Here is a 24,581-nt window from a genome sequence, read left to right on the forward strand (position 1 = left end):
TGTAAGAGAAAAGCAATCCTTTACATTAAGTACATGGCACATGCCAGTTAGAAGTAAAATATTCTACAGAAGACCTTTCAGCCACTAATATTACCATACCAGACATTTTGAGTGACACCTGGATATTAATTCCATGCTATACAGCACACACCTGCCCTTCCAATAGCTCTGTGTCATCGTCTTTAGCTTGCCCGTTGATCAGAAAAACACCTTCCTCTATCTGTTTTGCCCACCGGGTTAATCCGTTCTTTAAAAACCAAAAACACAGAAAGATTGTAAGTATATATTTTGGGAAGAAAGCATCTCTAAAAATAAACTACACTTTTGAATATTGCCACAAACCCCACCAACACTCCAAAACTACTGTAATGCATATTTAAATCATTAGCCAAAGAAAGACATTAACAAATCCTAACCAAATTTCAGACCTCTCATCCATCTGTATCATACTGATGGACAACATACTACTCACAAGACACCTCTTAATCTACATTTCCTAAAGTAAATAGAAATATTAATTTTAATCTTTATTGGCCTAAAAATAAAGCTAATTTGCATAACCACCTATACTGAGGACATGACACCTGGATTTTATTTTTCCATAAGATAGGGGTGGGGCCTATTAATAGTGAATGGGCAATGAGAGCACCCCATTTTCAAATCTTATCAAAACCAGATCCTGCACTGAATGAAGAGAAAAAGGAAAGCTGCTATCTTCTTTACACATTCCTAATAATGTTTCTGAATAATTTAAATTAAATAGACACAGGAAAATAAAAATCTTGAAAGATTCATCTCCTTATGCTTTTTTATGCTTAATGCAGCAAGTGAGTTGTGCATAAGGAACTTATTACCTTATAGATTTAACTACCAGTAACAAATCATTAATTCTATTCCCCTATCTACTCCATATTTTCATAACACATTATTCATTTCTAAGCAGTACAATAGTATGTACAATATTAAAGGAGTAAGAAATACTGTATTGTTATTGTTTAGTTACCCTTGTATTTTTCTCTAGTTCATAGTTGACTGATGTAGCAGAAAGTGGGATGTGGATATTAACATTAATTGTGCATTCCAAAGACAGCCAGAAGGCAGACAGGCCACTTTGGTACTTCCAGTCTGCTGGCTTCGCTGAACTCTGGGAGGAAAAGCAGGGTTTTATTTTTAAAATGTAACAAATATATGGCTTAATACAATGTTACAAATCTGAAATAAAATCCATTTCTTCTGAACTTTATAAGTCTTGAATACAGTAGTCAATCTTACCTTTGGATCTTGCATATCATAGGTTCGACAAAGTATCCTTTACTAATTAAGGAAAAAAATTCAATGAAATATGCTTAAAAGGAACAAATAAACAAATATTTTAAATTAACTTGTAGTTTATCATCTATGTTTACTATCTTCTTATTTTTCAGAACCAAGTTTTTAATATTGTAGAGAATGTTCTCACATTGATGGGAATAAAAAAAAGTTTCACTTGTAAACTACAAGTACTACAGGAATGATGTAACTGCTTTTCAAATATGTATCAACACTGATAGCTATTCACATAGATAGCTACCAATGGTGATATGTATTTTCACCTGCAAGCCCTGATGTCTCCCATACTTCTCTACAATTGTGCTTTCTCTCCTGGCCTCCTCCAGAGCAACACTTCTCCCCCATAAATCTGTTGAGCCTCAGTTCTTCCCCATGATCCTCACCTGCACAGCTATTTCACTGACCCACAACATTCTTCCAACCATGCCTGTTATTTCCCCACCATAATAAAAAATAGTTTAAAGATTGATTATTACAGTGCCACATAGAAAGACATCAGATGTTATTTTGGTTGCCTTTGATATTTAAAACAAGAACATCACTTTTACAAACTGAATGTGGGAGTGAAGTAGCGGAGCAGGTGAGAAGTAGCAATATGCATAGAGAGTGCAAGGGAAAACCTGAAGATGTTGCTGGGAAGAGGCTCTCCTTTCTGATGAGCCATAAGTGGTTTATTAAAAGAGATCTCTACTCCCTTGTGCTTCCACATCCAGGCCCCTCCCTGCTGACCACTCTCTTTTTCCTCAACTTCCTTCCACCAGTAGAAACCCCAATATCTTTATCCTCATTCTGAACAACCAGTGTATAGCCTTCAACTCCGACAATAAATGTAACATAGAATAGAAATCTGTGTGCACTAGTGTAACTTCTACATGAAAATTACTACCAAATAGAGATTACCCTTTCATATAAAATGTAACAGAAAAACATCCTGCATTTACTATTTGCAATCGGACACTATACCCACCTATTTACATGCATCATACAAAAATTAATATAATGTAATTTACCAAGGCCACACCAACCCTAAAATCAATCAAAATGCATGACCATATAACTAGTAAACATGCTCAAAAGTTATGGCTGCACATCGGTTGAGCAGAGTGAGGGTGGAAATGTGGGCTGTGAATGGTGGAAGGACAGGAGGAGGGGAACTGATAAATTGAGTGCAGAGCAGATGCCTTGCTTTTTATGATTTGTGTTAATGGAATATCCATCCTAGCAACCCTTGACACAAAGATAATAAAGTTTTTGGGAGGCAATAAGTATACAATTAGACCAGACAGATTAGACAGATCCTGCCCTATATTAAATTTCAATACACTGTATCAAAAGACTACATTATATTTTTGCTATAGAAGGATACTTCTTTGTAGCAGAACAAACGTGAAGAGCCACTCTGTCAGAGACCTCCTCCTCAGTAAAATTCCAGAGCCTCTTTTTAATTATAGACTTTTCTACTGAAAAAACTAGCTGAAGAAGAAAAAAATGTTAAAGGATTTTTCTTCATAGCACAAACAAAAATTTAAGCAAGTAGTTATAATACAGCCCTGTATTTCAGTTTTAAAGCAAAATAGCATGTCATTTTCGCTATAGGTCAGTTTCTCAGCTGTATAACACTTTGTAATAGAATCAAAACTTGAATATTTGCAAATGCACAGGCTGCAAATATACAAACTGAAACTGATGGAAAGATTAGTGCAAACCCTTGGGAACTGCCACTCCGATGCCAGCATCCATTTTCCAAGGGCTTTATGGCTTTTAAATTATAATTTAACATGAAATCGGACAGTCTGAAGGTTGGCTCGTCTCAGATCATCCCATTTTCAGATGGTACATGAACTAAAAATACGTGGTTTTAGTTAGGTTGTTTCAGACGTTTAACGGCTGCACCATCACATATGAAAGACTCAAGAGCTGGAGATGATGTTAATGAAAATATCTAATATGCAGACTTTACATTGAACAGCAGCTTTCTGTACATGCTACAGTACAAAGCAGCACAATCACTATCATACAAATCTTCAAAACAATACAATCTACTGACTGAATTCATTTTGCACGTTTTAAAAAACTCTTCATAGACTTGCTCATGCCCCGCTCATAGACCTGGTTTCTTTCTTCACCTTCCTCTTCTCTCAGTTTCTCAATACAATCTGACTGCCTTCCCTGCAGCTTCTGATATTTGCAACAGCTTTCTCATATCTCTCCATCTCATCAACTGTCTCTTCAGACCACACCTGAAAACTTAAAGTCTCATTTGCCTCCACATTTCCTGTTCCCACTTCAACCATTTAACTCTGTCAGACAATTTGGAAGACAGTTGGTATGAAAAAGACAATACATCAAATAAAGTTATATAACAATAATACAGAAGAAAGAATCACTTAAATTTTGTTCTTTGCCACATCTTGGGTAAGTTATCTACAGAAGTATCTGTCCCAATATTGAGTAACAATCATAATGCTTCCACTGATATATAGGTTACTGGTGTGACTGGTAGCACTGCCAAATATAAAAGCTGCCCCACACTTCCCATTATAAGAGCTTCTTTTCAGTTGCGCTTTGTCAAACTTTAATCACTGGGACTGTAATTTTATATGCCAGGTGTCTGCCTCAGGCTGATTTTTGTTTGTGGTTTTTTTTTTTTGGAAAATTTTAGTCAAAATGGTTACAGATGTTTCCAAGAATAATGTTGTAGAAACATATATTGTTTTGCCCATGTTGAAAACTTCAGGCAACCTTTTACTGCAAACCATTTATCTGGGATATTTTTGATTTCTGTTTTAGTGAACCCAATTAATAAATACAGCTAAGACCGCAGTGGTAAAAAATTACTCTGCTGCACAAATTAAAAAAAAAAAAAAAATCCAGCTCCTTCCTGTGGACATTATCTATGCACTTACCTTGCGCAAAGCATTTTGGATGTCTTTTGCCAGCTCTGGAGCTGCAACAATAAATACACCAAGAACTAGCAGTCCTCCAGGGAGCATTCTAGACAACTTACCAAATAAACAGAAAAACAAATTATTAATTACTATTATGATTATAAAGTTCTATAAACTACATCACTTGGTTTACTATGGATTTTTTTTAAGAGGTATCAGAACCCAGATGTAAAATAAACTGCAAGGCTATTTCTCACCTTCACATTCTCTTAACTTAAAAATACTCTATTCTTGCATTTTATCATCATATATTTCATGCAAGTTTTGTGCCCAAAAACTACAGTGCCACCTGCTTTGCAGAAAAGACGTAAATATACTACTTTTAATATTGGTTGTAGTTGTGTAAGTTTTGCTCAATTAACAAATTCAGTGCCATCAAAGGACTCTTGAGAAGACTCTTTTATGCATAAAATTAAGATTTGAAGTTAAGAATTTCAAACTTATTTCTTACACTAACTATACATCTTCTGAAAGTGGTTTACCTGACTAGCATGTCCTGTTACCCATTCTTCATCAATGTCAGCCAATTTTGGATGATAATTTTTGTTGCTTTCATTTTGCTCTTCTCTTGGAGGTGTTCGAATAGCGAGAATCACGTAATCTCTTTGTGGGGAACACTTTAGGGGGAAAAAAAACAAAGCACAAAAGACTATGAGGTTGGTATTGATTTTTAAAGATAATCACAATGTAATATAAAGCACCTTTTGAGTTGCTCTGTAGTTCATCTCTATAATACTCCAGGTTGGGGGGGGGGGGGGGGGAGGGAGGAGAAAGAGGGTTTAAAAATCACACATGGAAATATTTTTTCTCCCTTGTCTTTAACTCTTAAATATACTCAAAGGAGGTAAAATTTAGCCCCAAACAACATTATTTAGAAAACATAAGTCTAATAGAGGTTTGGCTTTTTTTTTTTTTTAATTCTTGTTGAAATCATTTTGGTTTTGGGGGTTCCCCCCTCCCCAAACAAAAACACGCCCTTGCAGAACTTGCAACCCAAGCACTGCAGTACTGTGCTAGTGCAGGAGAACCTGTAAGTGAAATTTACTAAGTTGAAAATAGACTATTAAATTTCACTTTCATTAACATTTTCCAAACCTAGAGAAGTAAAAAATAAATAAATAAATAAATAAAGTCAACAGTGTAAGTAGTAGTATGTGGTTTTTTTTTAAACTCTTCATTTTTAATAATCTAAAGAGTAACTGGTGATAGTAAAAAGTTGTAGAAATAAGTAATATTACTTGAGAAGCAACATGTCATGTAATTAAAGACTATTATGCTTGGTGCATCATTTTAAAAGTCTCAAAGCTCTAGTTTCCTCATCTTTCAACACCTCACCTATTTACCTGCAAGGCTATTCAAAACACAGTTCACACAAAAATTTGTATAATGGGAAATGAATACCCTTGCTCACCCAAATACTCTCCTTGTGTTCTATGGGTATGTCTACACTACAATCATGGGGTGTGACTGCAACTCATGTGGACATACCCGAGCTTTAATCTAGCTAGTTCAGGTACCAGAGCAGTGAAGCCATAGCAGTATGGGTAATTCCTAGAGTGGCTATCCTGCGCTGAAGCCTGTGCTGTCACAGTTTCACTGCTCTGGTACCTGAGCTAGCTAGATTAAAGCTCGGGTATGTCCACACGAGTTGCAATCAAAACCCATGATACCGATATAGACATATCCTAAAACTACTATACCATTTCCCCACAAACTTCAAGAGACAAAATAAGGTTATCTTTGGCTAGAAATCAAGAATTGTAAGTTTCAGAGAGATCGGAGCAAGTGAGAACAGAGGTGTAGGCCTGGTCTACACTACGAGGTTAGGTCGAATTTAGCCGCGTTAGGTTTTATAAGCAATGCGGCTACACAACCAACCCCGTCCTGCCGACCTAAAGGGCTCTCAAAATCCACTGTTGTACTCCTCCCCGACGAGGGGAGTAGCGCTAAAAATCAAACCTTCCTGGGTCAAATTTGGGGTAGTGCAGACGCAGCGCTGTGCAATTTGATGATATTGGCCTCCAGGAGCAATCCCAGCATGCTCCAATGTGACGGCTCCGGACAGCATTTTCAATTCCAATGCACTAGCCAGGTACACAGGAAAAGCCCTGGGAAATTTTGAATTTCATTTCCTGTTTGGTCAGCGTGGCGAGCTCAGCAGCACAGGTGACTATGCAGTCCCCCAAGAATCACAAACGAGCTCCAGCATGGAGCGAACAGGAGACACTGGATCTGATTGCTGTATGGGGAGAAGAATCTGTGCAGGCAGAACTCCGAACCAGCAGAAGAAATGCTGATATATATGCCAAAATCACACAGGGCATAGTGGAGAGAGGCAACACCAGCAGCGCCGTGTGAAAGTTAAGGAGCTCAGCAAGCCTACCACAAGACAAAGGAGGCAAACGGTTGCTTCGGGTCACAGCCCCATAAATGCCGCTTCTATGATCACCTGCATGCCATTCGGGGGGGGAGGGGGGACGCTACCAGTACCTCACCACTGTCCGTGGACACCTGCAAGGGGGGAGTCTCACACAACACGGAGGAGGATTTTGCAGATGAGAAGGAGAATGCCCAGCAGGCAAGTGGAGAATTCGTTCTCCCCAGCAGCCAGGACCTTTTCATCACTCTGGAGCCAATAACCTCCCAGGGCGAATTGTTCACAGACCCTGAAGGCGGAGAAGGCACCTCTGGTGAGTGCACATTTGTAACTACACTCCAGGGGTTAAAAGCAATTGTGTTTAATGTTTGATTTGCCCTGAAGAATTGGGATGCATTCGCGACCAGTTCAGCTACTGGAAAAGTCTGTTAATGTGTCTGGGGATGGAGCGTGAATCTTCTGGGGACATCTCCATGAAGCTCTCCTGGAGATACTCTGAAAGCCTTTGCAGAAGGTTTCTGGGGAGGGCTGCCTTATTTTGTCCTCCATGGTAGGACACTTTACCATGCCAAGAAATCATCCGGGAGAATAGCCATGCAGTGGGGGAGAGGTGGCTTACCATGGCTCCCTGGAAATAGAATTCTGTTGCTCAGCCATGTGTGGTGTGTCACCATACTGGCAGGCACTCAATATAAAAGGCAAAATGCGACCTTCTACCTAAAACACATGTGCTGTTTGATGTGAATTGCTTGATTCACTGTGAAAGAGTCTCCCTATGGAACTTCTTAAGTTTTACTCTCCCCTTTTATCCCCCCAGCAAGTGCAAATGTTTCTATGCTCCCCGCATCAACTCCGTCCATGAGGTTATCGCAGATTACAAGGCGGAAAAAACACACTCGCGATGACATGTTTTTAGAGCTCATGCAGTCCTCCCGCACTGATAGGGCACAGCCTAATGCATGGAAGCATTCGGTGGCAGAGGCCAGGAAAGCACTCAGTAAGCGTGATCAGAACACGCGGGAGGAGATGCTGAGGCTAATGGGGAAGCAAACGGACATGATCAGTGTCTGGTGGAGCTGCAGGAAAGGCAACCAGAGCACAGACCCCCACTGCATCCATTGTATAACTGCCTGCCCTCCTCGCCAAGTTCCATATCCTCCTCATCCAGACGCCCAAGAACGGGGAGGGGGGGGGGGGGGGGGGAGGGGGTGTGTGTGTGAAGGCTCCGGGCACCCAGCCACTCAGCTCCAAAGGATGGCCCAAGCAACAGAAGGTTGTTATTCAAACAGCTTTAATTTGTAGCGTGGCTACAATAAGCAATGCGGCCTTGTCCTTCCCTCCTCCTCCCCCCCCTTTTTTTTTAATAAAGAATAAATCGATTCAAGACCATAGGAATTTTATTTCCTTTTCCAGCTGTAGTCGAAGGGGGGAGGGGGACTGGCTTACAGGGAAGTACATTCAACAAAGGGGGCGGTTTTGTATCAAGGAGAAACACACACAACTGTCACACCATAGCCTGGTCAGTCATGAAACTGGTTTTCAAAGCCTCTCTGATGAGCAGCGCGCCTAGCTGTGCTCTTCTAATCAACCTGGTGTCTGGCTGTTCAAAATTGGCAGCCAGGCGATTTGCCTCAACCTTCCACCCCACCATAAACATCTCCCCTTTACTCTTACAGATATTATGGAGCACACAGCAAGCAGCAATAACAATGGGAATATTAGTTGCGCTGAGGTCTAACCTAGTCAGAAAACAGCGCCAGCGAGCTTTTAAACATCCAAAGGCACATTCTACCATCATTCTGAACTTGCTCAGCCTGTAGTTGAACTGCTCTTTACTACTGTCCAGGGTGCCTGTGTATGGCTTCATAAGCCATGGGAGCAAGGGGTAGGCTGGGTCCCCAAGGATAACTATTACATTTCAACATCCCCAGTGGTAATTTTCTGGTCTGGGAAGAAAGTCCCTTCTTGCAGCTTTTCGAACAGCCCGGAGTTCCTAAAGATGTGAGCGTCATGCACCTTTCCCGACCATCCCAAGTGGATGTCGATGAAAAGTCACTTGTGATCCACCAGTGCTTGCAACACCATTGAGAAGTATCCCTTGTGGTTTATGTACTGTTTGGCAAGGTGGTCCGGTACCAAGATAGGGATATGCATTCCATCTATCCCCCCCACCACAGTTAGGGAACCCCATTGCAGCAAAGCCATCCACTATGACCTACACATTTCCCAGAGTCACTACCCTTGTTAGCAGGAGGTTACTGATTGCCTTGGCTACTTGGATCACAGCAGCCCCCACAGTAGATTTGCCCACTCCAAAGTGATTCCCGACTGATCGGTAGCAGTCAGGCGTTGCAAGCTTCCACAGGGCTATCGCCACTCGCTTCTCAACTGTCAGGTCAGCTCTCATCTTGGTATTCCTGCGCTTCAGGGCAGGGGAAAGCAACTCACACAGTTCCATGGAAGTGGCCTTACGCATGCAAAAGTTTTGCAGCCACTGGGAATCATCCCATACCTGCAACACTATGCAGCCCCACCAGTCTGTGCTTGTTTGCCAGGTCCAGAATCAGTATTCCACTGTATCAACCTGCCCAACTGCTGCCATGATATCCCAACTGCCACATCCCGTGCTTTCAGAAACATCTGTGTCCATGTCCACCTCACAATCATCCTTGTGCTAGTCGCTCCTAGCCACGGTCTGCACATACGGCAGGATAACATGCAAGGTGTTTACAATGCTCACAACAGCAGAGCTGAGCTGAGCGGGCTCCATGCTTGCCGTGCAATGGCGTCTGCACATGTAACCCAGGAAAAAAAAGCACGAAACGATTGTTTGCCGTTGCTTTCAAAGAGGGAGAAAGGAAGGGAGGGGAGACTGACGACATGACCTATGAAGGAAGGCTGAAAGAATTGGGTTTGTTTAGTTTGGAAAAGAGAAGACTGAGAGGGGACATGATAGCAGTTTTCAGGTATCTAAAAGGGTGTCATAAGGAGGAGGGAGAAAACTTGTTCACCTTAGCCTCTAAGGATAGAACAAGAAGCAATGGGTTTAAACTGCAGCAAGGGAGGTCTAGGTTGGACATTAGGAAAAAGTTCCTAACTGTCAGGGTGGTTAAACACTGGAATAAATTGCCTAGGGAGGTTGTGGAATCTCCATCTCTGGAGATATTTAAGAGTAGGTTAGATAAATGTCTATCAGGGATGGTCTAGACAGTATTTGGTCCTGCCATGCGGGCAGGGGACTGGACTCGATGACCTCTGGAGGTCCCTGCCAGTCCTAGAATCTATGAATCTATGTACCCAAAACCACCCGCGACAATGTTTTTGCCCCATCAGGCACTGGGAGTTTAACCAAGAATGCCAATGGGCAGCGGTGATTATGGGATAGCTACTCACAGTGCACCACTCCGTGAATCGATGCTAAAACGGTATTGAGGATGCACTCCGCCAACCTACTGCACTTAGTGGGACATACACGATCGACTGTATAAAATCGCTTTCTAAAGATCGACTTCTATAAAAACCGACCTAATTTCACCGTGTAGACATACCCTCAGATTATACCTGATTATTCAAATTTAACAATGGCAGTTGCTGCCTCTCCCAGCATAATACACACAATGACCTGCAAATTTGATGCAGTCTATCCTTCACATAAGTCTGTAATGAAGATTTATATATAATATCCTCAATAGTTATCAGCTTTATTGCTGAATCCTCTGCAGTATATGAACTTCAAGTGGGACAGAAATGGATACAGATTGGAACACTTTTCCTAAAGGTGAGCAGACATGCGGGGTCCTTAAAAGCACTAGTGTAAAGACTGTAAAGCATTAGGACATCAGAACAACCAGAAGCTAGCAAACAACACAACTTTGAGGGCTGCAATTTTTTTCCAAGATGATTCTGATTTGTTCCATGAAGACAATGACCACCACCACTGACCCGAGAGCCAGAAAGAAGAAATAATCTACAGCATATAACTCAAATAGCAGCAGCTAATAATTGGATTGAAATGGCAGCTAGAGCAGTGGTTTTCAACCTACGGGTCGTGACCCAGTACTGGGTTGCGGAATGTAAGACACTAGGTCGCTGTGGCTCCGCTCAGCACCTCTGACCTGGCCGTTAAAGGTCCCATTGGCGGTGCTGCCTGGATAAGGCAAGCTAGTCCCTACCTGTTCTGACACCGCGCTGCGCCTCGGAAGCAGCCAGTAGCAGGTCCGGCTCCTAGGCGGGGAGGCCACGGGGCTCTGTGCGCTGTCCCCGTCCTGAGCACAGCGCCTCCGCCTAGGAGCAAGACCTGCTGTTGGCCGCTTCTGGGTGCAATGCAGTCTGCGGTGCCAGGACAGGAAGGAAGCCTGCCTTAGCACCCCCGCTGCACCGCTGACGAGGAGCCGCCCGAGGTAAGCCCATGCCCCAATTCCCTGCCCCAGCCCTGAGCCCCCCCCAAACCGAGAGCTCCTTCCTGCACCCCAAACCCCTCATCCCTGGCCCCAGCCCAGAGATCTGACCTCTGCCTGCACCCCAACCCTCTGCCCCAGCCCTGAACCCCCCCAAACCTGAAGCCCCCTCCTACACCAACCCCCCCCCAGCCCAGAGCCCTGACTCCCTCCAGTGCCCCAACCCTCTGCACAAGCCTTCTACACCCTGAATCCCTCATTCCCGGCCCTACCCCGCAGCCCTCACCCTCTGCCCCAGTCCTGAGCCCCTCCCACAGACCAAACCCCTCATCCCAGTTCTGTTGGGTCACGGGCATCAATAGTTTTCTTCAACTGGGTCACCAGAAAAAAAACGTTTGAAAACCACTGAGCTAGAGGATACAGTCAGAGAAACGCCCCATTGTGCTAGACCAGGGGTCGGCAACCTTTCAGAAGTGGTGTGCCGAGTCTTCATTTATTCACTTTAATTTAAGGATTCGTGTGCCAGTAATACCTTTTAACGTTTTTTAGAAGGTCTCTCTCTCTCTAAGCCTATATATTATATAACTAAACTATTGTTGTATGTAAAGTAAACAAGGTTTTCAAAATGTTTAAGAAGCTTCATTTAAAATTAAATTAAAATGCTGATCTTACGCCGCCGGCCCGCTCAGCCCACTGCCGGCCTGGGGTTCCATCCACCTAGGCCGGCAGCAGGCTGAACGGGACCGGCGGCCGGGACCCCAGACCAGCAATGGGCTGAGCGTCTCAGCCCGCTGCCGCTCAGCCCGCTGCCGTTCGAGGGTTCCGTCTGCCGGCTCCTACCAGCCAGGGTCCTGGCTGCTGGCCCCACTCAGCCCGCTGCCAGTCTGGGGTCCCGGCCCTGCCCACATAGAGTGGGTACCTTGTCCCTGGTTTTAGCCCATTCTCTTTCTCTCTCTCTCTCTGCACTGAGCTGAGGGTGAGAGTGCACTGAGCACAGGGCTGGGGGTTGGGCTGTAGGGTCTGGCCAGGAGCTAGAATGAAGGAGGGGGCTCAGAGTTGGGGCAGGAGGTTTGGGTGTGGAGCGCTTACCTGGGCACCTCCCATTTGGTGTGAGGGGTGCATCTTTTTGGAGGTGCATAAATGTAGTTCCATGCCATTTACTGTATCTTTCAGACAAGATTTCAAAAACCAAGTATCTAAGTGCTCAGCGGGTACCATGGCAGCTTTTATAAAAGTATGGTTTTGTCCTTTGTCAAAATATCCCCTTCCTGTCTCATACAAGTTCAACATTACGGTTACGAGTTTGATCCTACACCATTAAAGTCAATGAGAGCAGGATCGAGTCTGTAGCTTGATATTGATGTGGGATGCAAAGTTGCTCAAGTCACTAACACAGGATCTTTACCCTAGCAGCTACATAAAGAAGTGTTACCTTTGAATATAGATTATAAACCGTACATGAACATAATGTTAATCTGAGTTACACATCCACAACACAGAAGCCTATTCACTTTCATATAGATTTGAACACTTACCTGCCCTATCAACAGGCCAGTGACACAACCCTTTGGCTTGGTGCTGAAGTCTGAAAGATACTGTCCAACAGCTTCTTCCACAAAATAGCTTCTGCCCATTACTGCGAGCTTAGTCTAATTTCCATCTATAAAAAGAGAATATATTATTCTACCTTTTCAGGTACTTAATCCGAGGACATAAGGCATAGCATGGTAAGTGTACAGAAATAAAAAGTGTCAGAAAAACACCCTGAATGTGTTAGTATGACAGTGACCATTATCAAAGTTACAATGAGCTTTATACCTGTAATAGCTTCACTGAAGTTCTAAAAGTCTCTCTATGGCAGAGGAAAGTGTATTCTTTTATTCTTAACATACTTGTATGAAAAAGAGGTATTTTAAATATGTTAACATATGTGAAATTGACATATCAAATCAAATATCAAATTAAAATCTAGGAAAAAATAATTTACAAGTGATCTATGAAACAACCTTCAACTCTTAATGTTTTAGGAGTAGTTCACTTCCATTTGTTCACTCACACATTCACAATTCTCACACAGTCAGACCACTATCGCTAACCTATAATCAAAATAGCAGCAAACACCTGCTGCCTAGAAAAATGAAAGAACAGTCCTGCTCAGTTACATTCTACAATATTTGTATTTTGCAAACATTCTTATTTCCCTTCTTCAGACATGACTTGTTTTTTAAGTCACTGTGAAGTCTGTCAAACAGGCCCGTTTTACACTTTCCATTTGCAGATTTAAAAAAAAAATCCCTGAACGCAAAATGTAGGATCTGGACATATGGGAAGAACTCAGGCGATTCTCTCGCTCTCTCTTTCCCCCTCCCGCCATGCTAACGTACCTCAATCAATTTGACTCGCTCCTTCCAAAGGCACTAACTAAAAAGTTCAGATCTACACGACAGAGCTGAGGGGCGACGTTCCAGCCCCCAAAGAGTACAAGGTGCAAGCAGATACGGGGTTACAACGGGATCCACCTCTCTTAACTGAGCCACAGCGAGAGCCGCCAGCTAGTGCCACAGAGGGGAGACATTTCCCACCATTCCCTCCCGCAATTCGGCCTCCCTCAGCTACGTCAGACACCCGCCCTTCAGACACATTTTCCTCTCCCCCAGCCAGGTCAGATTCCTATCTCCAAGGGCCGGGCACCCTCGGCGGGGCCGGCCGGCCGACCAGACAGCCGCCTCCTCCTCTACCCACGGCCACAGCAACCTCACCTGCTTACTGGGCAGTGGCACCAGCTTCTCTCACAGCTCCCTCCACGCCCAGCACAGATGTGTCCCACATGTCCACATCACCAGGCTGCGCCTCTCCTCTCGTCTCAACGAGTGAACTCTCTCTCAAAGCGTAGGTTGATGACGTAGACGAATCACTGGGCCCAACAGGAGACAAACCTAATGGCGGGAGGATGGGCGCCGAGTGTTACTGCCCATCAGGGTCCGCCATGTTCTGTGTGGCGGACGTAGCAGCACCTCTTCCTTGCCGATCCAGTCTCTGCGAGAAGACGAACGCTGCATTGCTAACCAACAAAGACTCCTCTTTGTGAGTTCACGCGGTCTAATCAGACAGGCTGGGACGCAGTGCCTCACTCAACATGGCGGACAGAACGCTACCTCCGGAAGCTTTCGCACAGGAGTTCGGCTTCCGGTGGAGGTTGAACACTACGTTTCCCATGGCGCCCTCTGGAGGGCGGCTAATGCGCATGCTCTGTGCTTGCTGGGAGGTGAGGTCGCCGCGCTGTGTCCCTTCCCCGCGGGGCCGGAAGGCGGCAGAGAGAGGTTGGAGAGGCTCCCTCCCAAGATGGCGGCGGTACTGCAGCAGCTCCTGGAGCGGGCCGAGCTGGCCAAGCTGCCCAAGCCGGTGCAGGGGAAGCTGGAGCGCTTCCTGGCCGATCAGCAGAGCGAGATCGACGGGCTCCGAGCCAGGCACGAGCGCTTTAAGGTGGACAGCGGTGAGTGGCGGGGCGGGGAGCAGGGCATGAGGTGGTGGGAAGGGACAGTGGAGGGGTTGGGGAGGGCATGGGAGAGAGGGGTGATATTTGTACGGTGCTGTCCCTCCTGGGCTGCTCCTGCTGCAGGGTCCGGACCTGAGTCTGCTGCCAGGCGGGTGGGCCGGGGCCCTCATAGGTGTCACGGGCCGGGGCGAGGACAGGCGGTCCTCCCCCGGCGCTGGGCGCATGATGTTGCCCCGCACCGAGGTTCACCACCACTGAGTACCGGAGGGACCGAGTCTCCTGTTTGGCAGGAGGTGGGCTACAGTGGGCACTGGCTAATCGTCATCACAGAGCCCGAGCCAAGAAGCAAAGGGACAGTGCCAGAGGCAATGCTGTGTGGAGGTCTCATGTTGCTGACATGGGCGTATAAAATATCCCCCACGGCTTTTACATCTGTATAACTGCAGTGGCTGAATGTTATGCATTTGTTCTGTGAGGCGGATTCCTTGAATTTTTACACTCTTGTTTTCCACTTAAGTTCTGGGTCGCAGTGTTTGTATACCACAATAGGAGTCTGTTCTTAGTGTCAAGTATCAGAGGGTAGCCATGTTAGTCTGGATCTGTAAAAAGCAACAGAGAGTCCTGTGGCACCTTTAAGACTAACAGATGTGTTGGAGCATAAGCATCCAGCGAAGTGGGCATTCACCCACGAAAGCTTATGCTCCAGTACATCTGTTAGACTTAAAGGAACAGGACTCTCTGTTCTTAGTGTGAAGTTACAAATTATTACTTTACATTAAAACTCTTAAAATAATGTAAAGTCAAGGGGGATGCACGTCCTACTGAGTGAGATTCTTTACCTGCTCCCCGAGTTAGCCAGATGCTTGAGGAAGAGCATCAGAGGTTTGTTTGGTCTACACTGCAAAAAGCACCTGCTGCAGTGGGTCTTCAGGCCTATGGCACTAAAAATAGCCATGCAGATATTCCCATTTTGGGTCTGAGCCCTAGGGAGGGAGTGGGTTTCAGAGCCTGAGCTCTAGTGGGAACGTACACATGGCTATTTTTAATGCCGTAGTACAAGTCTGAGTCTGTAGACCCAGGCTCTGAGACTCACTGCTGTGTTTTGTTTTTGTAGTTGTTTTTTGCAGTCTAGACATACTTTGAGTGGGCCCAATCTAGCAACACTTCCAATAAACTCAATGTTTGAGGCTTGAACCTTTCCAGATAATCTGCCATTGCTTGAAGCAAGGCTTTTAAAGGATGGGTTGGAGATGATCCTTGCAACACTTTCGTTTCCTGAGGGCTGTTATACTAATCCAGGGTTTTGGGCTAGCCAGTGGTCCCATCTGGCATTACATCTTAGAGACAATGACATTATTGATATAATCTTATTGCCCTGGGCCCACTCAGGAAGGCAACATATCTTAGTGGTTAGAACAGAGGAATGGGACCCCGGATACCTTGATTTAATATCTGTGACTGGGTAACTTTAGGCAAGATACTTCCCTTCCCTGTGACTCAGTTTCCTTGTTTGTAAAATGACATTAATGATACTGATCTTTGTAGAGCAATTAGAAATCTGACAATGAAAAGTGCTGTCTAAGAGCTAAGTATTATTAGGGTATTGAAGTGGGGGGCAAGAGCATTATTTAATAATTGAGCATAGGTGAAACTGTGTGTAGAGTCAGGAGTTCATTTCTCAGCTCTGCCATAGATTGCCTCTGTAAACTTGCCCTTAACCTCTCTATACCTCAGTTTTGCAATCTTATAATAGGGATAATATTCCTGCCCTATAGTGGTATTTTTGAACTTAAATCATTACTGGTTGAAAATGTTTTGTGATGCTTTATTGGAAGACTATAGAAGTATTATTTATTATCATTTTCATAAACAATCTTACTCAAGCAAAACTTTTAATCGTCCAAGTGTTTATAGTGGAATTTATCAGTTTAAGTAGGTTAGTGGTTGTCTGTAAACTTCAAGATTCTCATATACATGCTGGTGGTATATCATTATATGAAACTGATGTAGTTTATACAGATGAGAAAGGTTTATAGTACATGTTAAGAAAACAGCACTTATCTAAAAGGTTTATAGTACATGTTAAGAAAACAGCGCTAATCTTTCTTGCTGTTATTCCAAGAAAATAGTAGCATCACCAGAAATATTATCTCAAATATTTACAAAGCATTCTTAAACACTATAGAAAATCTGAAGTGTGACTTTTATTTCAGTTATAAAGCAATAACCTTTACATATCAGTGTTACTTCTGGTTGTGATATTTTCAAAGTCCATAGTGATGTACCCATACAAAAAGGTTCTTTACCAGAAATCATTGTTGTTAACAGTTTTCCAAGTTAAGGTTGTAAGGGCAAATTTACACCCAGTTTTATACTGATTTAATTATATTGGTTTAGAAATAAGCTGTGGTGTCATAAGCACTTATATACTAGTATAACTGACCACCATAGGGAATTGCACTAATTTAGCTATATGCTAAATTAATATAGTGAAATCAATCCAAAAACTGGAGTAGACTAGACTTTAGTGCAGTAGTCACCAACCTGTCGATCGTGATCAACTGGTCGATCCTGGAGCCTCTGCAAGTCGATCGCAATCTCCAGGCCACTAAAAGTCCGGTGGCGCAGCGGGGCTCAGGCAGGCTGCCTGCCTGCCCTGGCCCCATGCCGCTCTCGGAAGCAGCTGGCTGCTGGCACGTCTCTGCGGCCCCTGAATGGAAGGTGGCTCCGCACGCTACCCCAGCACCATCCCCGCAACTCCCATTGGGCGGGAAGTAGGAGCAGCGCTTGTGGGCGTGGGCAGCGCACAGAGACCCGCTCTCCCCCCACCCACCCACCAGGGGCCGCAGAGACGTGTCAGCAGCCAGCCGCTTCCAGGTGTAGTGTGGTGAGCCCCACTGCACCGCCTGCAGGGAGCCGCCTATGGTAAGTGCCTCCTGGCCGGAGCCTACATCCCACCAAACTCCCTCCCAGAGCCTGCACCCCTCACCTCTCCTGTGCCCCAACATGTTGCCCCAATCTAGAGCACCCTCCTGCACCCCAACTCCCTCCCAGAGCTTGCAGCCCTTACCCCTTCCTGCATCCCAATCCCCTGCACCAGCCCAGAGCCCCCTCCTGCACCAAACTCTCTCCCAGAGCTTGCACCCCGCACTCCTGCACCCCAACTCCCTGCCCCAGGCTCAGCCAATGCACACCCCACAGTTGAGAATGTTACACTGATTTGTGACAATCCCTGAAAGATTTTTGATCTATAAACCACAAATGACACTAATAAAAAGTAAAACTCATTAAATGTCCAGTGGATTCTATCAGATCAGGTGCAGTGTGACCATATGACCCCTGCACCCAAACTCGCTTCCAGAGCTTGCACCCCTCACTCTTGCATCCCAACACCTTGCCCCAGGCTCGGCCCGGAGCCCCTTCCCGCACTCCCAACCCCTTGGCCCCAGCCCAGAGCCTGCACATTTTCCCTCTGACCCATCCCAGTGAAAGTGAGTGAGGGTGGGGTAGAGCAAGTAACGGAGGGAGAGGGGAATAGAGTGAGTAGGGCAGGGCCTTGGGGAACGGTCAGGGCCTCGGGGAGGGGTTGGGGTAGATCCTGTGTTGATCTTAAATTCAAAAAGTGATCTTGTGCGTAAGAAGGTTGGAGACCACTGCTTTAGGGCAATGCACGTGGAGAAATGTAAAACAGAACTGAACATAGTAACAAAATTATTTAAACAGTGCTTAAAAGTAGGTAGCAATATAGCACTTGGCTTAAAAAAATGTTTTCTCTTCAGGGTCTACTGAAAGAGCATTGTTTCTAGTTGCACTTTCTGCTAGATATGGTTCTCTAATAAAAGCTGATTATGAAGTAGTGTTAATATAATGTGGTGTTCTGCAGAACAACAGTATTTTGAAGTGGAAAAGCGTCTGGCTCAAAGTCAAGAGAGACTTGTAAACGAGACACAGGAATGTCAGACTCTCCGTCAGGAGCTAAACAAACTTAGTAAGTATAACCACACGTTGATTAGCAGATTGGAAAGTTGTTTTTCTGTTTATAATAATTACATCTTTTGAACTTATTTTGAAATTAATCTAAATAAGAGAGAAAAATCTGTCAACCAAACTTCTTTCACAGAAGTTAATTGATATTTTTGGTTCAAGTCCCTGCTTTCTACCTCAACAAAAAACTTGCACAGATACAGACAGACATCATCTTCCTCTCCAAATGCAAACAGATGGACATCATACCAAAAGGACTGAAGGTAAAAAATCCATTGCAATCAACATACTACACTGAGTATGGTGAGAGACTGTGCCACACACTCTCAAAGAAACTGAGGAACCACCTGATCAGCATCCTGTACAGCAGACAGGAGAAGATCAAGAATGAGCTCTCAGAACTGGAGGCTCTCATACAATACCAGCCTTCTACACAAACTTCCACGTGGCTGGACTTTACAAAAATGAGACAAGCCATTTACAATGCACACTTCACTTCTCTACAGAGGAAAAAGGACTGTAAGCTATCTAAACTAATACCTGCCACTGGGGGCTATAACAATGGTACCCTCAACTCATCTAACAACATTGTCAATCTTTCCAACCACACACTTAGCCCAGCAGAAGAGTCTGTCCTATCTCGGGGACTCTCTTTCTGTCCCACCATCCCCACGAACATGATACAGTTCTGCGGTGATCTGGAAGCCTACTTTCGTCGTCTCCGACTCAAGGAATATTTTCAACGCACCACTGAACAGTGCACTGACCCACAGGAACCCTCCTACCAACACTACAAGAAGAACTCCTCTGCCTGGACTCCTCCTGACGGTCGAAATGACAGACTGGACCTCTACATAGAGTGTTTCCGCAGACGTGCACAGGCTGAAATTGTGGACAAACAACATCACTTGTCCCATAACCTCACCCGTACAGAACGCAATGCCATCCACAGCCTCAGAAACAACTCTGACATTATCATCAAAGGGGCTGACAAAGGAGGTGCTGTAGTCATAATGAACAGGTCAGATTATGAACAGGAGGCTGCCAGGCAACTCTCCAAGACCACATTCTACAGGCCACTATCCTCTGATCCCACTGAGGAATAACAAAAGAAACTACATCATATGCTCAAGAAACTCCCAGCTACAGTACGGGAACAAATCTACATGGACACACCTGCAGAACCCCGACCAGGGGTATTCTATCTGCTACCCAAGATCCATAAACCCGGAAACACTGGACGCCCCATCATCTCAGGCATTGGCACTCTGACAGCAGGATTATCTGGCTATTTGGACTCTCTCCTCAGACCCTATGCTACCAGCACTCCCAGCTATCTTCGAGACACCACCGACTTCCTGAGGAAACTACAATGCATTGATGTTCTTCCTGAAAACACCATCCTGGCCACCATGGATGTAGAAGCACTTTACACCAATATTCCACATGAGGATGGACTACAAGCTGTCAGGAACAGTATCCCTGATGAGGCCACAGCAAGCCTGGTGGCTGAGCTTTGTGACTTTGTCCTCACCCACAACCACTTCAGATTTGGGGACAACTTATACCTTCAAGTCAGTGGCACTGCTATGGGTACTCGCATGGCCCCACAGTATGCCAACATTTTTATGGCTGACTTAGAACAACGCTTCCTCAGCTCTCGTCCCCTAATGCCCCTCCTCTACTTGCGCTATATTGATGACATCTTCATCATATGGACCCACGGAAAGGAGGCCCTTGAAGAATTCCACCTGGACTTCAACAATTTCCACCCCACCATCAAGCTCAGCCTGGACCAGTCCACACAAGAGATCCACTTCCTGGACACTACAGTACAAATAATTGATGGTCACATAAACACCACCCTATACCGGAAACCTACTGACCGCTATACGTACCTCCATGCCTCCAGCTTCCATCCAAGACACATCACACGATCCATTGTCTACAGCCAAGCCCTAAGATACAACCGAATTTGCTCCAACCCCTCAGACAGAGACAAACACCTACAAGATCTTTATCAAGCATTCGTAAAACTACAATACCCACCTGGGGAAGTGAGGAAACAGATTGACAGAGCAAGACGGGTACCCAGAAATCACCTACTGCAGGACAGGCCCAACAAGGACAATAACAGAACACCACTGGCCATCACATACAGCCCCCAGCTAAAACCTCTCCAGCGCATTATCCACGATCTACAACCTATCCTGGAAAATGATCCCTCACTCTCACAGATCTTGGGAGGCAGGCCAGTCCTCGCTTACAGACAACCCCCCAACCTGAAGCAAATACTCACCAGCAACTACACACCACACCACAGAAACACCAACCCAGGAACCTATCCCTGTAGCAAACCTCGTTGCCTACTCTGTCCCCATATCTACTCTGGCAACAGCATCAGAGGACCCAACCACATCAGCCACACAATCAGGGGCTCATTCACCTGCACATCCACTAATGTCATATATGCCATCATGTGCCAGCAATGCCCCTCTGCCATGTACATTGGCCAAACCGGACAGTCCCTCCGCAAAAGAATAAATGGACACAAATCGGACATCAGGAATGGTAACATACATAAGCCAGTAAGTGAACACTTCAATCTCCCTGGTCATTCTATTACAGATTTAAAAGTCACTATCATTGAACAAAAAAACTTCAGAAACAGACTTCAAAGAGAAACAGCAGAACTAAAATTCATTTGCAAATTCAACACCATTAATCTGGGCTTGAATAGGGACTGGGAGTGGCTGGCTCACTACAGAAGCAGCTTTTCCTCTCCTGGAATTGACACCTCCTCATCTATTATTGGGAGTGGACTACATCCACCCTGATTGAATTGGCCCTGTCAACACTGGTTCTCCACTTGTGAAGTAACTCCCTGCTCTCCATGTGTCAGTATATAATGCCTGCATCTGTAACTTTCACTCTATGCATCCGAAGAAGTGAGGTTTTTACTCACGAAAGCTTATGCCCAAATAATTCTGTTAGTCTTTAAGGTGCCACCAGACTCCTTGTTGTTTTTGCTTTCTACAGGCTTTCAGTCTGTTTTACTGGAGTAAACATCTTATTTACATTCTACTCAAGGAACTAGGGGTTAGATTCTACAAACTGATTTGTGCAATGCACACATATGCCCATAAGGGTCAGGTTGCAGGATCAGGCCTGAGACGCTGATATGTCAGTGGTTTCCAGAAAGCAGATGAGTAGGGATAAAACTACTTTTGTTTTTAATCACAAGAGTACCAATTTGGTCAATGGCTTGTATATTGGATTTTTAATTTTTGGGGAAATTTTTCTCTTCTTAATTTTGTATTATTCTAAAGCAGGAACATGAATTTACCAACTGGGTATAACTAATGCACATGTTCTGGTAATATTAAAATGTTTCCTTAATTTTCCCTCCTTGTCCCTCTCCTCCCACAGATGAGCAGTTGAAGTCATTGAATGAGAAAAACAAAGAACTTGAAGCGGCTCATGATCGCAATACAGCCATACAGGTATAGAATCACTGAGTATGCAGTATGCAAATGTAGCAATAGATAGTTGAAAGGCTTTAGAATTTAGGGTGCATATTTTGTTTGGACTCTTGACAATCAAAAGCTAGATATGCAAATAATGCCTTGTCTATTCAGGAAAGTTGTGCTCTTCAAGTCCCGGTTCAAGCTCCACTGTGGGCACTCCTATTTCTGATTAAGAGTGACTTATTTTAGCATAGCTTAAAAGTGTTCCCAAACAAATTACATTAAACCTCAGAAGCCTTACTTTAACTGAAATAAGTTTCTGCACAGGGGTTTACACCAGTTTAACAAAATTGGTTTCAAATTGATATTCTTGGTTCAATCAGTGCAACTGTCTTGTGTAGACAAGCCCATGCTACTGATGGCTTTCTTCGCAATTTCTTTTTTCCCCTCTGGCCCTTTGATTAGTCTGTGGTTAATAGCGTGTAGTCTAATTTGTTCACCAAATAAAACCAATTCAGAGAACTAACTCTGTGACTAGAGTACCTTTTGTTGATACCACAGTTCTGGTTCTAGGCTTTATCCTTAGGCACATTCGGAACAAGTTTTATTTGTGAGTTTGGAAACCCATTAGGACTCTGAGCTGTTTCTTCTGCTTTTCTAACAAAGAAGAGCTGACTATGCTTACTGGAGTCCAGAGGAAATCTGTCTATCTTGCACTTGTGAGGAAATCTCTATAGCAGTTGAGTAGTAAAAGTAGGAGTAAGAAAACATCACTGTTCAATAAACAGTTCTCCTAGAGTGGCTGATACCTCTATTCTTTTTTTTTTTTTTTTCTTGGACATAGGGTACCCTTTTAGAGTACTCTCAATTTACATTTAAAGGTAAAGAAGTTGATATCCTGTACCATCTCAGATTGAGATTACATTTCATAAACTAATCAGGGGCATGGGATGAAACCTCCAAGAAAACTTCAGGGTGTTGCATGAAGTTATGTTGATTTTTCCCTCTGTGTCAGAACTGAACAGATGCCCAGCATGGTAGTGGAAATCAAAGGCAGACACAAGATTCCAGTTTGTTTCAGTAACTGACTTGCTTGAGCAGTTAAACACCTTCCTGTGTACTAAATAATAGGATTGCTTTCACACATACATTACAAATGGTTAGGATGATAACCTCTGCTTACTACAGCATTTTCCCTGTATGATAGTAAGTTTAAAAAATGACCACGACTTTTAACATAAAACTGATACTTTTTTTTTTTTTAATTGAAGAGTCAGCTTACTAGAGCAAAAGAAGAATTGGAAGGTGAAAAGAGAGATTTGGTTCGAACGAGTGAGAGACGCTCTCAAGAAATTGAACACTTAAATGGTATGATTAGTAAATACGCTAAAACCATAACTGATTTACACCTGCTTTGGGAGTCAGACTTAAACCTAAACTCAATAATGGTTCATTATCCAAATTTGTATGGGTAACTCCCATTAATAGATCAGAAAGGAATAGGAGTCAGATTGGTAGAGGAAAGTGGTGGGGGAAATGTAAGTGCAAGTCAGGGGAAAAGCCCAACAGCATTCTAGGTGATATTTAATTGTACGGAGACACATATTGACAATTACGTCTTCTCATAAACAGGTAGCCTTCATTTCTAAGGTACTAAATCTGATTTATTTACAGTAATAACTGATACTGTTTTGAATGTTTGGCATCTTACATTGTCTCTGATTTTCTAGAGGATGTTAAACGTCTAAATGAGAAACTCACAGAAGCAAACACAGCAAAAGTGGAGCTACAATTAAAGCTGGATGAGCTTCAAACATCGGATGTCTCTGTCAAGGTAAGTAGTGTTTTACATGGATTACCCTTGTCAGTAGTGAGAGTTCCAGTGACTTACCTACTTAATTGATGTCTTTGCAATGTATCAATAAGAAGATAACTACATGTGGTATAAAAACAGGTCTTCTTTCAAAGGACGCAGGCAAACGTCTTTGTCATAGCAGGAAAATGTCATTTGTAACCTTCCAATAAGGTTAAACTGTTCAATTGTTTTCTGTAATTCATGCAAACTGGTCTTACTCTAGGGCTGCCAATATCCATGAAATCAACTTTCTAGACTTCATTCCTGGTTGTAGTGATAACGCTCTAGTGCAGGGGTCTCAAACACGTGGCCTGCGGAGTTATTAGCTGCAGCCTGCCAAGCTTCTTCCCCCCCCCCCCCCGCCCCCGAGCCATTTCCTGAGGCCGCCAAGCTCCCTTCACCCCCAGCACACCGCATCCCCACTCCTCTGCCTGCCTCCAGGTGCTTCCCGCCACCAAACACCTGTTTGGCGGCACTTAACACTTTCGGGGGGGGGGGCGGGAGCGGGGAGCCACGAGCTCATGGGAGGAGGCGGAGAAGAGGCAGGGCAGGAGCGGGGATTTGGGGAAGGGGGTGGAATAGGGGCAGGGAGGGGGTGGAGTTGGGGTGGGGACTTTGGGGAAGGGGTTGGAATGGGGGCGGGGAATGGGTGGGAAGAGGCGGGGTAGGGGTGGGGCCTCATGGAAGGGGTGGAGTGGGGGTGGGTCCGGGGGCAGCGGGGGTGGGGG

General features: G+C 44.4%; 2 protein-coding genes across 11 annotated transcripts in view; one reads left to right on the forward strand and one right to left on the reverse strand.

Annotated features, from left to right (window-relative positions):
• ODR4 (odr-4 GPCR localization factor homolog) overlaps positions 1–13,950 on the reverse strand; it is a 38,584-nt gene extending 24,634 nt beyond the window's left edge. For 6 of the 9 annotated variants that reach the window (XR_010589767.1, XR_006174693.2, XR_010589768.1 and 3 more), the window contains exons 1-8: positions 13,811–13,950; positions 12,587–12,711; positions 4,760–4,894; positions 4,236–4,331; positions 2,696–2,802; positions 1,273–1,309; positions 1,004–1,144; positions 152–247 (exon numbers count right to left, since the gene is read on the reverse strand). Coding sequence is in view for 5 of the 9 variants with exons in the window: in XM_042851269.2 (XP_042707203.2) it covers positions 152–247; positions 1,004–1,144; positions 1,273–1,309; positions 2,696–2,802; positions 4,236–4,331; positions 4,760–4,894; positions 12,587–12,685 (711 nt within the window). In the remaining 4 variants the exon portion in view is untranslated. Of the gene's footprint in view, positions 1–151; positions 248–1,003; positions 1,145–1,272; positions 1,310–2,695; positions 2,803–4,235; positions 4,332–4,759; positions 4,895–12,586; positions 12,712–13,435 lie in introns of all 9 variants that reach the window. The other 3 variants (XR_010589769.1, XM_065554457.1, XM_065554458.1) reach the window with 2 other exon arrangements.
• Positions 13,951–14,200: 250 nt separating this feature from the next.
• Positions 14,201–24,581, forward strand: part of TPR (translocated promoter region, nuclear basket protein) — an 82,662-nt gene continuing 72,281 nt past the window's right edge. For both annotated transcript variants that reach the window (XM_005290696.3, XM_024103779.3), the window contains exons 1-5: positions 14,201–14,544; positions 18,431–18,535; positions 21,961–22,034; positions 23,270–23,366; positions 23,729–23,832. In XM_005290696.3, the coding sequence (XP_005290753.2) occupies positions 14,394–14,544; positions 18,431–18,535; positions 21,961–22,034; positions 23,270–23,366; positions 23,729–23,832 (531 nt within the window). In that variant the 5' untranslated portion in view covers positions 14,201–14,393. The remainder of the gene's footprint in view (positions 14,545–18,430; positions 18,536–21,960; positions 22,035–23,269; positions 23,367–23,728; positions 23,833–24,581) is intronic.

The sequence above is a fragment of the Chrysemys picta genome, chromosome 8, assembly GCF_011386835.1.
Source record: "Chrysemys picta bellii isolate R12L10 chromosome 8, ASM1138683v2, whole genome shotgun sequence".
Lineage (NCBI taxonomy): Eukaryota > Metazoa > Chordata > Testudines > Emydidae > Chrysemys > Chrysemys picta.